The following is a 14,842-nucleotide window of genomic DNA, read 5'->3' on the forward strand; positions in this document are numbered from 1 at the left end:
GGTTCCTCTGCCTTTTCTAAACCCAGTTTGTATATCTAACAATTCTCAGTCCATGTACTGCTGAAGCCTAGCTTGACAGATTTTGAGCATAACCTTGCTAGGATGTGAAATGAGTGCAATTGTGTGGTAGTTTGAACATTCTTTGGCATTGCCCTTCTTTGATATTGGAATGAAAACTGACCTGTTCCAATTTCTCTGGCCCCTGCTAATTTTTCCAAACTTGCTGACATATTGAGTGCGGTGCTTTAACAGCATCATCTTTTAGGATTTTAAATAGTTCAGCTGGAATTCCATCACTTTCACTATCTTTGTTCATATTAACAGTAATGATTCCTAGTGAAAGTTGCTCAGTTGTGTCTAACTCTTTGCAACCCCGTGGACTATACAGTCCATGGGATTCTCCAGGCCAGAATACTGGAGTGGGCAGCCTTTCCCTTCTCTGGGGAATCTTCCCAACCCAGGGATTGAAGGCAGGTTTCCTGCATTGCAGGTGGATTTTTGGATTTTTTTATCAGCTGAGCCACAGGGAAGCCCAAGAATACTGGAGTAGGTAGCCTATCCCTTCTCTGGCCAATTGTCCCAACCCAGGAATCAAACCAGGGTTTCCTGCATTGCAGGTGGATTCTTTACCAGTTGAGCTACCAGAGAAGCCCTCTAAAAGTTTTGCCTGCTTTAATTTAAGGTTCCAATTCTCACATAATCCAGTGAATACATTCCATTCACTAGCTAACGAGCAATAGGGTGAATCTTCCCATCTAGGAATAAAAACTTCATCAACTTCATCAACCTTAATCTCTTTCTTTTCTGAGTGGCATTTTGTCTCACAGATCCTGCTCACAGCACCAATTAATGTTTTGTGGAAAGTTTTCACTTTCATCTGAGGTTCAAAGGATTTGTTAACAAAATAAGCCACTTATTATAGACAGATAAATAATAGATATTTATTAGAGAACTATCTACCTTACTTTCAATAGAATAACATTAAAATAAAAGAGAAATAAAAAGAGCAGAGAGTACATCACCAAATTGGGTTTTGACCAACATCCGGACTTAAACTGGAAAGTCCCGTGCCACAGCACATCTGGAGTCCCAACTGGGAAAGGGTCCCAGGCAGCACATCTGCTCCATGGGTGAGACTTCCAATGCTTCCTAATGCCCACTTGATTTCACACTCCAGAATGTCTGGCTCTAGCTGGGTGCCCACACCATTGTGGTTATCTGGGTCTTTAAGACCTTTCTTGTACGGTTCTTCTGTGTATTCTTGCCACCTCTTCTTAATCTCTTCTTCTTCTGTTAGGTCCTTACCATTTCTGTCCTTTTCATGCCCATACTTGCATGAAATATTCCCTTGATATCTCCAATTTTCTTGAAGAGATCTCTAGTCTTTCTCGTTCTATTATTTTCCTCTATTTCTTTGCATTATTCATTTAAGAAGGCCTTCTTAATTCTTCCTCGCTATTCTCTGGAACTCTGCATTCAGTTGGGTATATTTTCCCTTTTCTTCCTTACCTTTCACTTCTCTTCTTTCCTCAGCTATTTGTAAAGCCTCCTCAAACAACCACTTTGCTTTTTTGGATTTCTTTTCCTTTGAGATGGTTTTGGTCACTGCCTCCGGTTCAGTGTTACAAACTTCTGTCCATAGTTCTTCAGGCACTCTGTCTATCAGATCTAACCCCTTGAATCTATCTGTCACATCACTGTATAAGGGATTTGATTTGGGTCATACCTGAATTGCCTAGTGGTTTTCCCTACTTTCTTCAATTTAAGCATGAAGTTTTCAATAAGGAGCTCATGATATGAGCCACAATCAGCTCCAGGTCTTGTTTTTACTGACTATATAGAGCTTCTCCATCTGTGGCTTCAAAGAACGTAATCAATTTGATTTCAGTATTGACCACCTGGTGATGTCCATGTATAGAGTCATCTCTTGTGTTGTTGGAAAAGGGTGTTTGCTATGATCAGTGTTTTCTTGGCAAACTCTGTTAGCTTCTATCCTGCTTCATTTTGTACTCCAAAGCCAAACTTGCCTGTTACTCCAGGTATCTCTTGACTTCCTACTTTTGTATTTCAATCCCCAAGGATGAAAAGGACATCTTTTTTGGTGTTAGCTCTAGAAGGTGTTGTAGGTCTTCATAGAACCGGTCAACTTCAGTTTCTTCAGCATCAGTGTTTGGGCATAGACTTGGATTACTCTGATATTGAATGGTTTGCCTTGGAAATGAACCAAGATCTTTCTATCATTTTTGAGGATGCACCCAGGTACTGCATTGTGGACTCTTTTATTGACTGTGAGAGCTACTCCACTTCTTCTAAGGGAGTCTTGCCCACAGTAGTAGACATTATAGTTATCTGAATTAAATTTGCCCATTCCCATCCATTTTAGTTCACTGATTCCTAAGATGTCAATGTTCACTCTTGCCATCTCCTTCTTGTCCACATCTAATTTACCTTGATTCATGGACCTTACATTCCAGGTTCTTATGCAGCATTGTTTTTTATATCGTCAGACTTTACTTTCACCACCAGATACCTCCACAGGTGAGTGTTGTTCTCCCTTTGACCCAGCCGCTTCATTCTTTCTGGAGCTATTCATAATTGCCCTCCACTCTTCCCCAATAGCATATTGGACACCTTCCTACCTGGGGGGGGCTCATCTTCTGGTGTCATATCTTTTTGCCTTTTCATACTGTCCATTGGGTTCTCCAAGCAAGAATATTGGAGTGGGTTGCCAACTCCTCCTCCTGTGGACCACATTTTGTCAGAACTCTTCAGTTAGACCCATATGTTGGTTGGCCCTGCATGGCATGGCTCACAGATTGAATGACTTATGCAAGCCCCTGCCCAAGTAAGATGGTAGGTGTTGCAAGAGGGCATCAGAGGGCAGACACACTGAAACCATACTCAGAGAAAACTAGTCAATCTAATCACACTAGGACCACAGACTTGTCTAACTCATTGAAACTAAGCCATGCCCGTGGGGCAGCCCAAGATGGGCGGCTCATGGTGGAGAGATCTGACAGAATGTGGTCCACTGGAGAAGGGAATGGCAAACCACTTCAGTATTCTTGCCTTGAGAACCCCATGAACAGTATGAAAAGGCAAAATGATAGGATACTGAAAGACAAACTCCCCAGGTCAGTAGGTGCCCAATATGCTACTGGAGATCAGTGGAGAAATAACTCCAGAAAGAATAAAGGGATGGAGCTAAAGCAAAAAGCATACCCAGCTGTGGATGTGTCTGGTAATAGAAGCAAGGTCCGATGCTGTAAAGAGCAATATTGCATAGGAACCTGGAATGTTAGGTCCATGAATCAAGGCAAATTGGAAGTGGTCAAACAAGAGATGGCAAGAGTGAATGTCGACATTAGGAATCAGCAAACTCAAATGGACTGGAATGGGTGAATTTAACTCAGATGACCATTATATCTACTACTGCAGGCAGGAATCCCTCAGAAGAAATGGAGTAGCCATCATAGTCAACAAAAGTTTCTGAAATGCAGTACTTGGATGCAATCTCAAAAACGACAGAATGACCTCTGTTCGTTTCCAAGGCAAACCATTCAATATTATGGTAATCCAAGTCTATGCCCCAAACAGTAACACTGAAGAAGCTGAAGTTGAACGGTTCTATGAAGACCTACAAGACCTTTTAGAACTAACACCCAAAAAAGACGTCCTTTTCATTATAGGGGACTGGAATGCAAAAGTAGGAAATCAAGAAACACCTGGAGTAACAGGCAAATTTGGCCTTGGAATACGGAATGAAGCAGGGCAAAGACTAATAGAGTTTTGCCAAGAAAATGCACTGGTCATAAGAAACACCCTCTTCCAAAAACACAAAGAGAAGACTCTATACATGGACATCACCAGATGGTCAATACCAAAATCAGATTGATTATATTCTTTGCAGCCAAAGATGGAGAAGCTCTATACAGTCAGCAAAAACAAGACCAGGAGCTGACTGTGGCTCAGATCATGAACTCCTTATTGCCAAATTCAGACTTAAATTGAAGACAGTAGGGAAAACCACTAAAGCATTCAGGTATGACCTAAATCAAACCCTTATGATTATACAGTGGAAGTCAGAAACAGATTTAAGGGCCTAGATCTGATAGATAGAGTGCCTGATGAACTATGGAATGAGGTTTGTGACATTGTACAGGAGACAGGAATCAAGACCATCCCCATGGAAAAGAAATGCAAAAAAGCAAAATGACTGTCTGGGGAGGCCTTACAAATAGCTGTGAAAAGAAGAGAAGTGAACAGCAAAGGAGAAAAAGTTATAAACATCTGAATGCAGAGTTCCAAAGAATAGCAAGAAGAGATAAGAAAGCCTTCTTCAGCAATCAATGCAAAGAAATAGAGGGAAACAACAGAATGGGAAAGACTAGAGATCTCTTCAAGAAAATCAGAGATACCAAAGGAACATTTCCTGCAAAGAGGGGCTCGATAAAGGACAGAAATGGTATGGACCTAAGAGAAGCAGAAGATATTAAGAAGAGATGGCAAGAATACACAGAAGAACTCTACAAAAAAGATCTTCATGACCCAGATAATCACGATGGTGTGATCACTGACCTAGAGCCAAACATCCTGGAATGTGAAGTCAAGTGGGCCTTAGAAAGCATCACTATGAACAAAGCTAGTGGAGGTGATAGAATTCCAGTTGAGCTATTCCAAATCCTGGAAGATGATGCTGTGAAAGTGCTGCACTCAATATGCCAGCAAATTTGGAAAACTCAGCAGTGGCCACAGGACGGGAAAAGGTCAGTTTTCATTCCAATCCCAAAGAAAGGCAATGCCAAAGAATGCTCAAACTACTGCACAATTGCACTCATCTCACACGCTAGTAAAGTAATGCTCAAAATTCTCCAAGCCAGGCTTCAGCAATATGTGAACCGTGAACTTTGAGATGTTCAAGCTGGTTTTAGAAAAGGCAGAGGAACCAGAGATCAAATTGCCAACATCCTCTGGATCATGGAAAAAGCAAGAGAGTTCCAGAAAAACATCTATTTCTGCTTTATTGACTATACCAAAGCCTTTGACTGTGTGGATCACAATAAACTGTGGAAAATTCTTCAAGAGATGGGAATACCAGACCACGTGATCTGCCTCTTGAGAAATCTGTATGCAGGTCAGGAAGCAACAGTTAGAACTGGACATGGAACAACAGACTGGTTCCAAATAAATATGTCAAGGCTGTATATTGTCACCCTGTTTATTTAACTTATATGCAGAGTACATCATGAGAAACGCTGGACTGGAAGAAACACAAGCTAGAATCAAGATTGCCGGGAGAAATATCAGTAACCTCAGATATGCAGATGATACCACCCTTATGGCAGAAAGTGAAGAGGAACTCAAAAGCCTCTTGATGAAAGTGAAAGTGGAGAGTGAAAAAGTTGGCTTAAAGCTCAACATTCAGAAAACGAAGATCATGGCATCCGGTCCCATAACTTCATGGGAAATATATGGGGAAACAGTGGAAACAGTGTCAGTCTTTATTTTTCTGGGCTCCAAAATCACTGCAGATGGTGACTGCAGCCATGAAATTAAAAGACGCTTACTCCTTGGAAGGAAAGTTATGACCAACCTAGTAATGTCAAAAGCAGAGACATTACTTTGCCAACAAAGGTCTGTCTAGTCAAGGCTATGGTTTTTCCTGTGGTCATGTATGGATGTGAGAGTTGGACTGTGAAGAAAGCTGAGCACCGAAGAATTGATGCTTTTGAACTGTGGTGTTGGAGAAGACTCTTGAGAGTCCCTTGGACTACAAGGAGATCCAACCAGTCCATTCTAAAGGAGATCAGCCCTGGGATTTCTTTGGAAGGAATGATACTAAAGCTGAAACTCCAGTACTTTGGCCACCTCATGCGAAGAGTTGACTCATTGGAAAAGACTCTGATGCTGGGAGGGATTGGGGGCAAGAGGGAAGGTATGACAGAGGATGAGATGGCTGGATGGCATCACCGACTCGATAGACGTGAGTCTGAGTGAACTCCGGTAGTTGGTAATGGACAGGAAGGCCTGGCGTGCTGTGATTCATGGGGTCACAAAGAGTCAGACACGACTGTGCAACTGATCTGATCTGCCCCACAACAAGGCTGTGATCCATGAAGGGGTTCATTGTCTGTCACCTTGCCAATTCATATGATAGAATGCCTTGTCCAATGTAAAATATATGATGTTTTCACCTCAGTTTTCATTAATTTTCAATATATTCAAGTTTCCTTTAAGATATTATTAATTATAATAATATGTACACCAACATAATATCAACTTTTCAATAGAAAAGAAAACTACTGCCATCAGTCTCAGTTCAGTTCAGTTCAGTCGCTCAGTCATGTCCGACTCTTTGTGACCCCATGAATCGCAGCACGCCAGGCCTCCCTGTCCATCACCAACTCCCGGAGTTCACTCAGACTCACGTCTATCGAGTCGGTGATGCCATCCAGCCATCTCATCCTTTGTCGTCCCCTTCTCCTCCTGCTCCCAATCCCTCCCAGCATCAGAGTCTTTTCCAATGAGTCAACTCTTCGCATGAGGTGGCCAAAGTACTGGAGTTTCAGCTTTAGCATCATACCTTCCAAAGAAATCCCAGGGCTGATCTCCTTTAGAATGGACTGGTTGGATCTCCTTGTAGTCCAAGGGACTCTCAAGAGTCTTCTCCAACACCACAGTTCAAAAGCATCAATTCTTCGGTGCTCAGCTTTCTTCACAGTCCAACTCTCACATCCATACATGACCACGGGAAAAACCATAGCCTTGACTAGACGGAACTTTGTTGGCAAAGTAATGTCTCTGCTTTTGACATTACTAGGTTGGTCATAACTTTCCTTCCAAGGAGTAAGCGTCTTTTAATTTCATGGCTGCAGTCACCATCTGCAGTGATTTTGGAGCCCAGAAAAATAAAGACTGACACTGTTTCCACTGTTTCCCCATATATTTCCCATGAAGTTATGGGACCGGATGCCATGATCTTCGTTTTCTGAATGTTGAGCTTTAAGCCAACTTTTTCACTCTCCACTTTCACTTTCATCAAGAGGCTTTTGAGTTCCTCTTCACATATCAATTATTAATAAGATGAATCTTACTTTCAGAATTGTTAAAAAAAATAGATATTGGCAAATATACATAAAACTTACTATTTTAACCAGTTTTAGGGTACAATTCAGTGGATTTAAGTACATTCACATCATTGTGCAGCCATCACCATTAACTATCCCCAGAAATTTTTCCTCATCCGAAATAGAAACTCTTTGCCCTTTAAACAATAACTCCCCATTATCCTTTCCCCCAGCCTCTGGCAACGTCTGTTCTATCTTCTGTCTTTACGAATTTGCCATTATAATAAGTTTTTTAATGTGACAATTAATGTGTCCTGTCACCACAACAAGACTGTCCATGAAGGGGAAAATAGTGTACTACATTAATTAATTCCCAAATGTTAAGCTAACCTTACATTCCTAAGATAAATCCTTTTTCTCTATTGCTAGATTTGGTTCGCTCTTGTCTTATTGAGGATCTTTGAATATATATTCATAAAAAACATTGACCTGTTGTTCTTTTTCCCTGTGCGTGTAATGTCTTTGTCTGGCTTTTGTGTAAAGGTAATACTGTCCTCATAAAATAAACTAGAAAGTGTTCCTCCCTCTCATAGATGGGGTATAAACTTCTATACGTAGTTTTGTTGTAGTTGCTGTCTTTATCCATCCTTTTACTTTCAACCTATTTGAAATCTGCCATTAATCTAAATTTCCTGTAATAATAGACTTCCTGTGTAATAATTAATGACACTTTTAAAACAATGAAAACCCCATTTGTTGTATTTTTGGGCACTTAACAAAATTAGCTGCCAATGTAAACCTTGATTTCACAACTATAATTTCTTGTTTCCAGACACTCTATGGTTCTCTTTCTTATACTAAATCTTAATGTTTGACTTATTTTTGTTTTACTTAAAATAAAATCTAGTAAACATATGTTGGGCCCTCTTTTTTTTCTTTCTTATTGCTGTTGGTTAGTCATGTCTGATTCAGCGACCCCATGGACTGCAGCACGCCAGTCTTCCCTGTCCTTCACTATCTCCCAGAATTTACTCAAACTCATGTCCATTGTGTCAGTGATGCCATCTAACCATCTCATCCTCTGTTGCCCCCTTCTCCTCCTGCCCTCAATCTTTCCCAGCATCAAGGTCTTTTCCAGTGAGTTGGCTCTTTGCATCAAATGACCAAAGTATTGGGAGCTTCAGCTTCAGCATGTGTCCTTCCAATGAGTATTCAGGGTTCCTTTCCTTTAGGATGGACTGGTTTGATCTCCTTGCAGTCCAAGAGATTCTCAAGAGTCTTCTCCAACACCATAGTTCAAAAATATCAATTCTTTGGCACTCAGCCTTCTTCTTTATGATCCAAATATGACTACTGGAAAAACCATAGCTTTGACTATACGGACCTTTGTTGGCAAAGTGATGTCTCTGCTTTTTAATATGCTGTCTAGGTTTGTCATAGCTTTTCTTTCAAGGAGCAAGTGTCTTTTCATTTCATGGCTGTAGTCACTTTCTGCAGTGATTTTGGAGCCCCCCAAAAATAAAGTCAGCCACTGTTTACATTTTTCCCCCTTCTGTTTGCCCTGAAGTTATGGGACCAGATACCATGGTCTTAGTTTTTTCAATGTTAAGTTTCAAACCAGCTTTTTCACTCTCCTCTTTCACCTTCATCAAGAGGCTCTTTAGTTCCTCTTCGCTTTCTGCCATTAGGGTGGTGTCATCTGCATATCTGAGGTTATTGATACTTCTCTCTGCAGTCTTGATTCCAGCTTGTGCTTCATCCAGCCCAGCATTCCGCATGGTGTACTCTGCATATAAATTAAATAAACATGGTGACAGTATACAGCCTTGACGTACTCCTTTACCAATTTTGAACCAGTCCATGTCTGGTTCTAACTGGTGCTTCTTGACCCACATACAGGTTTCCCAGGAGGCAAGTAAGGTGGTCTGGTATTCCCATGTCTTTAAGAATTTTCCACAGCTTGCTGTGATCCACACAGTCAAAGGGTTTAGCATAGTCTCTTTAAGTCTGAGAACCACTAAGACTAGGTTAGAGATATGTTATACATACAACATAGATTGTTAATTGCTTTACAATGTTTTGTTGGTTTCTGCCAAACATCCAGTCAACCAGCCATAGGTTTACATATGTCCCCTCCCTCTTTAACCTCCCTCACACCTCCCACCCTATCCCACTCCTCTGGGTTGTCACAGAGCACTGCTTGAGCTACCTATGTCATACAGCAAATTCCCACTGGCTATGGCAATGTATGTTTCAATGCTACTCTCTCAATTTGTCCCACCTTCTCCTTCCCCCGCTGTGTCCACAAGTCTATTCTCTATGTCTGTGTCTCTATTGCTCCCCTGCAAATAGGTTCATCAGTATCATTTTTCTAGATTCCATATATATGTGATAATACACGATATTTGTCTGACTTACTTACAGACTCTAAGTTCATCGACCTCACTAGAACCGACCAAATTCGTTCCTTTTTATAGCTGAAACTCCTGAATTTTTTTTAAATTAATTAAATTGGAGGCTGACTACTTTACAATATTATAGTGGTTTTTGCCATATATTGACATGAAATCAGCCATGGGTGTACTTGTGTCCCCCATCCTGAACCCCTCTCCCACCTTCCTCCCCATCCCATCCCTCAAGGTTGTCCCAGTGCACTGGCTTTCAGTGGCCTGTTACATGCATCGAACTTGGACTGGTCATCTATTTCACATATGGTAATATACATGTTTCAATGCTATTCTCTCAAATTATCACACCCTTGCCTTCTCCCACAGAGTCCAAAAGTTTGTTCTTTACATTGGTGTATCTTTTGCTGTCTCGCCTATAGGGTCATCATTACCATCTTTCTAAAGTCCATATATACGTGTTAATATACTATATTGGTGTTTTCCTTTCTGACTTACTTCATTGTATAATAGGCTCCAGTTTCATCCATCTCATTAGAACTGATTCAAATGCATTCTTTTTAATAGCTGAGTAATATTCCATTGTTGTATATATACCACAGCTTTCTTATCCATTCGTCTGCCAGTAGACATCTAGATTGCCTCCATGTCCTAGCTATTGTAAACAGTAGTGTGATGAACATTGACCCCAATGTTCTCTTGGGGAGATCCCAACGTGTCTCTTTCAATTCTGATTTCCTCATTGTGTACGCCCAGCTGTGGGATTGCTGGGTCGTATGGCAGTTCTATTTCCAGTTTTTTAAGGAATCTCCACACAATTCTCCATAGTGGCTGTACTAGTTTGCATTCCCACCAGCAGTGTAAGAGGGTTCCTTTTCTCCACATCCTCTCCAGCATTTATCTTGAAATAATTTTTAAAGTAATAAAATTTTAGCAGTATTTTTACATTAGAAGATATTATAAAACTGACTTTGTAAACATAAACCATATTAAAATCACTCCTATATATTGTGAATAACTGAAAACCATCTAAATGTCTAGTCATATACATTGGTTAAATTACAAGGAATTCATGTAATAGTTATCTATTTAAAATCATGTTTTGTAAGTATATGACATGGAACATGTTCAACAATTGGTTAAGTTGTCCTGTTCTAGTAACTACTCTCTCCCCTGACTTCTTTCAGCATGTTGCAGCTTCCCAAGGTGTTTTACCATACCTGCTGGCTTTCTTTAATCACTCCTTTGTAAACAGTCACTTCATTAACCACTGTTCAAACATGCTACTTTAGTGTGTCATCTAATTCCTGGCAGGACCCTGAGAAAGTTTAACCCTGTTACTGTCTGTTTGATGTAATTAAGATAAAATTACAGGACTTCCGTGGTGGTCTAGTGGATAGGAATCCAGCTGCCAAAGCAGGGGACATGGTTCAAATCCTGGTTAGGGAAGATCCCAGATGCTGCAGAGCAACTAAGCCCATGTACCACAACTACTGAGCCCATGCTCGAGACCCTGTGAGGCCTTGTGCCTAGAGCCCGTGCTATACAAGAGAAGCTGCCACAAGGAGAAGCTCCCTCACTGCAAAGAAGAGTACCCCCCATTCACCACAATGAGAGAAAGCCTCTGAGCAACAATGAAGACCCAGCACAACCAAAAAAAAAAAAAAAGATGAGATTACTGAGAAAACAAGAAATGCCTGTTTTTTTTCAAAGTATTACTATGTTTACTGCAGCTGTGTTAGTCTTTCAGTCATGTCCAACTCTTTGCAACCCCACGGACTATAACCCACCAGGCTTCTCTGTCCATGGAATATTTCAGGCAAGAATACTGGAGTGGATTGCCATGCCCTCCTCTAGGAGATCTTCCCAGCCCAGGGATCAAACCCAGGTCTCCTACATTGCAGCCATATTCTTTACCATCTGAACTACCAGCAGGGAAGTCCAATAATAGTGATGGCTACCATTAATTAAACGTATTTTTAGTTTATACTATGCTTTGTATATCATCTCAGTCTTTTAACCCTATGATGTATAACAGTCATCATCCCCAGTTTATACATGAGGATACATTCAATATCGCTGATTACTGTGTATTAACATATTGTTATTGTTTTCTTTTGTAGATCATTCACGAGAAGTCTTGGAGCAATTAGTAGGCCCGAACAAACTAAAGCAAGTGACGTGGACTGTGTATTGATGCTCACTGAAGCTTATCAGATCTATAATCTTCATACTACTTGCCCTGGAAACAATGGTCTCAGAGATTGGCTTTCCAATAGTATGATTTATGCTTTGAAGATAACCTGGCTTTTAAACATTTTAATAGTGCTTTTATTTCTATATATAAGTTTGCTGATGAGTGAGTGTTCTTGAAATGGCAGTTATAGCATGCCCTCTGATATATTGGGGAAGGGTACTGTTTTCTTCTTAAATAAGAACGTTTTAAGTTACCTGTTTCCCCTGGGAATTTCCTTCTCCTAACTAGATATTTGAGCTGCTATAAGAGATATTTATCACTGTGGATAAACAGGAGAATTCTAAGTTATTTCTAAAAGCATAGTTACCTTCCTAGCTGTTTTCTGGCTACTGCCTTCCAAAGTATTTAAATGTCCACTGGCCAAAAAGCAAAGCTGAATATCATGCCTGTATATTCTTCACAGAAATTATTATTTCAATGAAACAAAGAAATGTAATAGTTTAATATCATAATCTCAGATATCATACCTTAGCCATTTAGCATATGAGTGATACTGAGGCCTTTGCCCGGCCACTTATTTCATTGGTTTTTATGGCTACTTTCCCCCAATACATGCTATTCATCTACAAACTTTCTTCCTTAAAAACTGCATTCAAGAATGTGTAAGAATGAGTCAATATGAAATAGCATCACAGAGGTTGTATCCTGAAGCTCTACTGGTTTCACATTGTAAAATAAACAGCAGAGATCTTAGTTTTCAAATGCAATATATTACTATCTATAATCACAAAATTCTCTAAAACATACCATGTTTAAACTACCCCCAAATTCACCATATTCCCTATGCCAAAAGCCTTTGTCAGTGGGACCTTCTTAAAGACTTCCTATTTAAACTGTGATACAGTGAATAACAGGGAAAGTATGGTATGGTAGATTACTTGGACATACGTAGAGGGACAGGTTTACATATTCAACTCTACTTCTTCTCCTTACTATTAACTACTTTATAAATGTGCTATGTTTAAAGTGTATAGTGTACAGTATAGTGTATTGCCACTGCAAAGGTGGTACACATGCATGTATGTATAAAATGGGTAAGGCCTGTTCCAGCTGTGAAATTTCTCTAAAGACAAATTCAGTAAGATTTAATATTGAACACCTAACCAAGTCACTACCTTTTTCCCCTTTTGAAGAAACTAGTTTCAAGATCTAAAGTGTCAGATTTTTAAGGTCTATAAAGGACTATCATCCTAAAGCAGCTTGTGGCTTGATCTTTTTTATATTACTGGTTATATCAGCTATTTTTCAGCACCCTGCTTAAAAGTCTGGTCTCCCATCCCTATCCTACCTATAACTTCACCCTTACCTGTCATTCTGAACTCTGTTTTTCCCCTATCCATCTTTTACCATCTGACATCTTATTTTTTATTTATTATCTATCTGCCCACCCTAGTATATAAGCTTCATGAAGACAGACATTATTTCTCTTTTTTCACTGCTGTATCTCCAGTACCTAGAACAGTGTCTGGTATCTAATAAGCACCCAAATATTTGTTGAATAAATAGACAAGAAAATAAATAAAAGTAATACCCATACTTCAAGTTTCTGGTCTGTGACATGTACAGAGATTGGAAGTCATCACTCCCACAAGATAAAAGCTGAACAAACTGAAAATCATGAAGCAGTACAGCATTGTTTGAAAGTAAAGTTGTGTTAGTTGTAGATGTACACTGCAAACTCTAGGGCAACCGGTAAAATAAATTTTAATAAATATGATTGACATCCTAAGGGAGGGGAGATGAAACCATATAAAATGCTCAATTACCAGAAAAGGGGGCTTCCCTGCTGGCTCAATGGTAAAGAATCCACCTGCCAATGCAGGAGACACGAGCTTGATCTCTGGTCTGGGAAGATCTCACATGCCGTGGAGCAGCTAAGCCAGTGCGCCTCGACTATTGAGTCTGTGCTCAGGAGTCTAAGAGCCGCAACTATGGAAGCTGATGCACCCTTGAGCCCATGCTCCACAAGAAGAGAAGTCATGGCAGTGAGGAGCCCACACACCACAGCTAGAGAAAGCCTAAGCAGCAACAAAGACCCAGCACAGCCAAAAAACAAAAAAAGATAAAGGAGAATTCCCCAGTGGTCCAGTGGCTAAAGACCCTGCACTTTCACTGACAAGCTGCTGCTGCTGCTAAGTCGCTTCAGTCGTGTCTGACTCTGTGCGACCCCAGAGACGGCAGCCCACCAGGCTCCCCCGTTCCTGGGATTCTCCAGACAAGAACACTGGAGTGGGTTGCCATTTCCTTCTCCAATGCATGAAAGTGAAAAGTGAAAGTGAAGTCACTCAGTCGTGTCTGACTCCTAGCAACCCCATGGACTGCAGCCTACCAGGCTCCTCCGTCCATGGGATTTTCCAGGCAAGAGTACTGGAGTGGAGCCTGGGTTCTATTCCTGGCCCAGGAACTAAGATCCCACAAGACTTGCAATGCAGCCCCACCCCCACCCCAACCCCACAAAAAAAGATAAAATAAGGAAGAAAAAGTAGAACACAAAAAAGAAAAACGGCAAGGAATAGGAAACAGCTATAAGGATGGTAGAAATTAATCCAGCTATATCAATAATGTCTTTAAATGTTTAAATATGAACAATCTATTTGTTAAAAGATTTATTTATTTAAGGTTTTGGCTGGGGTGGGCCTTTGTTGCTGCATGCAGGCTTTTCTCTAGTTGTGCTGAGTGCGGGAGACTCTGATAGAGTGTTCATGCTACTATGTTGCAGAGCACAGGCTCTAGTCACTTGAGCTTCAGTAGTTGCAGCAAGTGCACTCTAGAGCGCAGGCTTATTGTTGCATCACACAAATTTAGTTGCTCTGCGGCATATGCGTTCTTCCCAGAGCAGGGATCGAAACAGTTTCTCCTGCATTGGCAAGATCTCTGAAGAAGATTTAGCTTCGGGACCAGGGACTAGGCTTGATCACTCAAGAGCTTTTGTGTAGCACAGTTTTATTAAAGTATAAGAGGGGACAAAGAAATCTTCTAACATAGACATCACAAGGGGAACGGATAGCACCCCACTTGCTAGTCTTAGCAAGGGAGCTATATATTTTAATTGGGTATAACAATAAATCAAAAGAATGTCTCAAGGTTACAAAGATCTTACTAGATCCAGTCCC

At 40.6% G+C, this 14,842-nt stretch overlaps 1 protein-coding gene across 4 annotated transcripts in view; it reads left to right on the forward strand.

Moving 5' to 3' along the window:
* Positions 1 to 13,265, forward strand: part of AMN1 (antagonist of mitotic exit network 1 homolog) — an 86,530-nt gene extending 73,265 nt beyond the window's left edge. For all 4 annotated transcript variants that reach the window (XM_061417465.1, XM_061417467.1, XM_061417468.1 and 1 more), the window contains one exon: positions 11,596 to 13,265. In XM_061417465.1, the coding sequence (XP_061273449.1) occupies positions 11,596 to 11,669 (74 nt within the window). In that variant the 3' untranslated portion in view covers positions 11,670 to 13,265. The remainder of the gene's footprint in view (positions 1 to 11,595) is intronic.
* The last annotated feature ends 1,577 nt before the right edge of the window (positions 13,266 to 14,842 follow it).

The sequence above is a fragment of the Bos javanicus genome, chromosome 5 (assembly GCF_032452875.1).
Source record: "Bos javanicus breed banteng chromosome 5, ARS-OSU_banteng_1.0, whole genome shotgun sequence".
In the NCBI taxonomy this organism is placed as follows: Eukaryota; Metazoa; Chordata; class Mammalia; order Artiodactyla; family Bovidae; genus Bos; species Bos javanicus.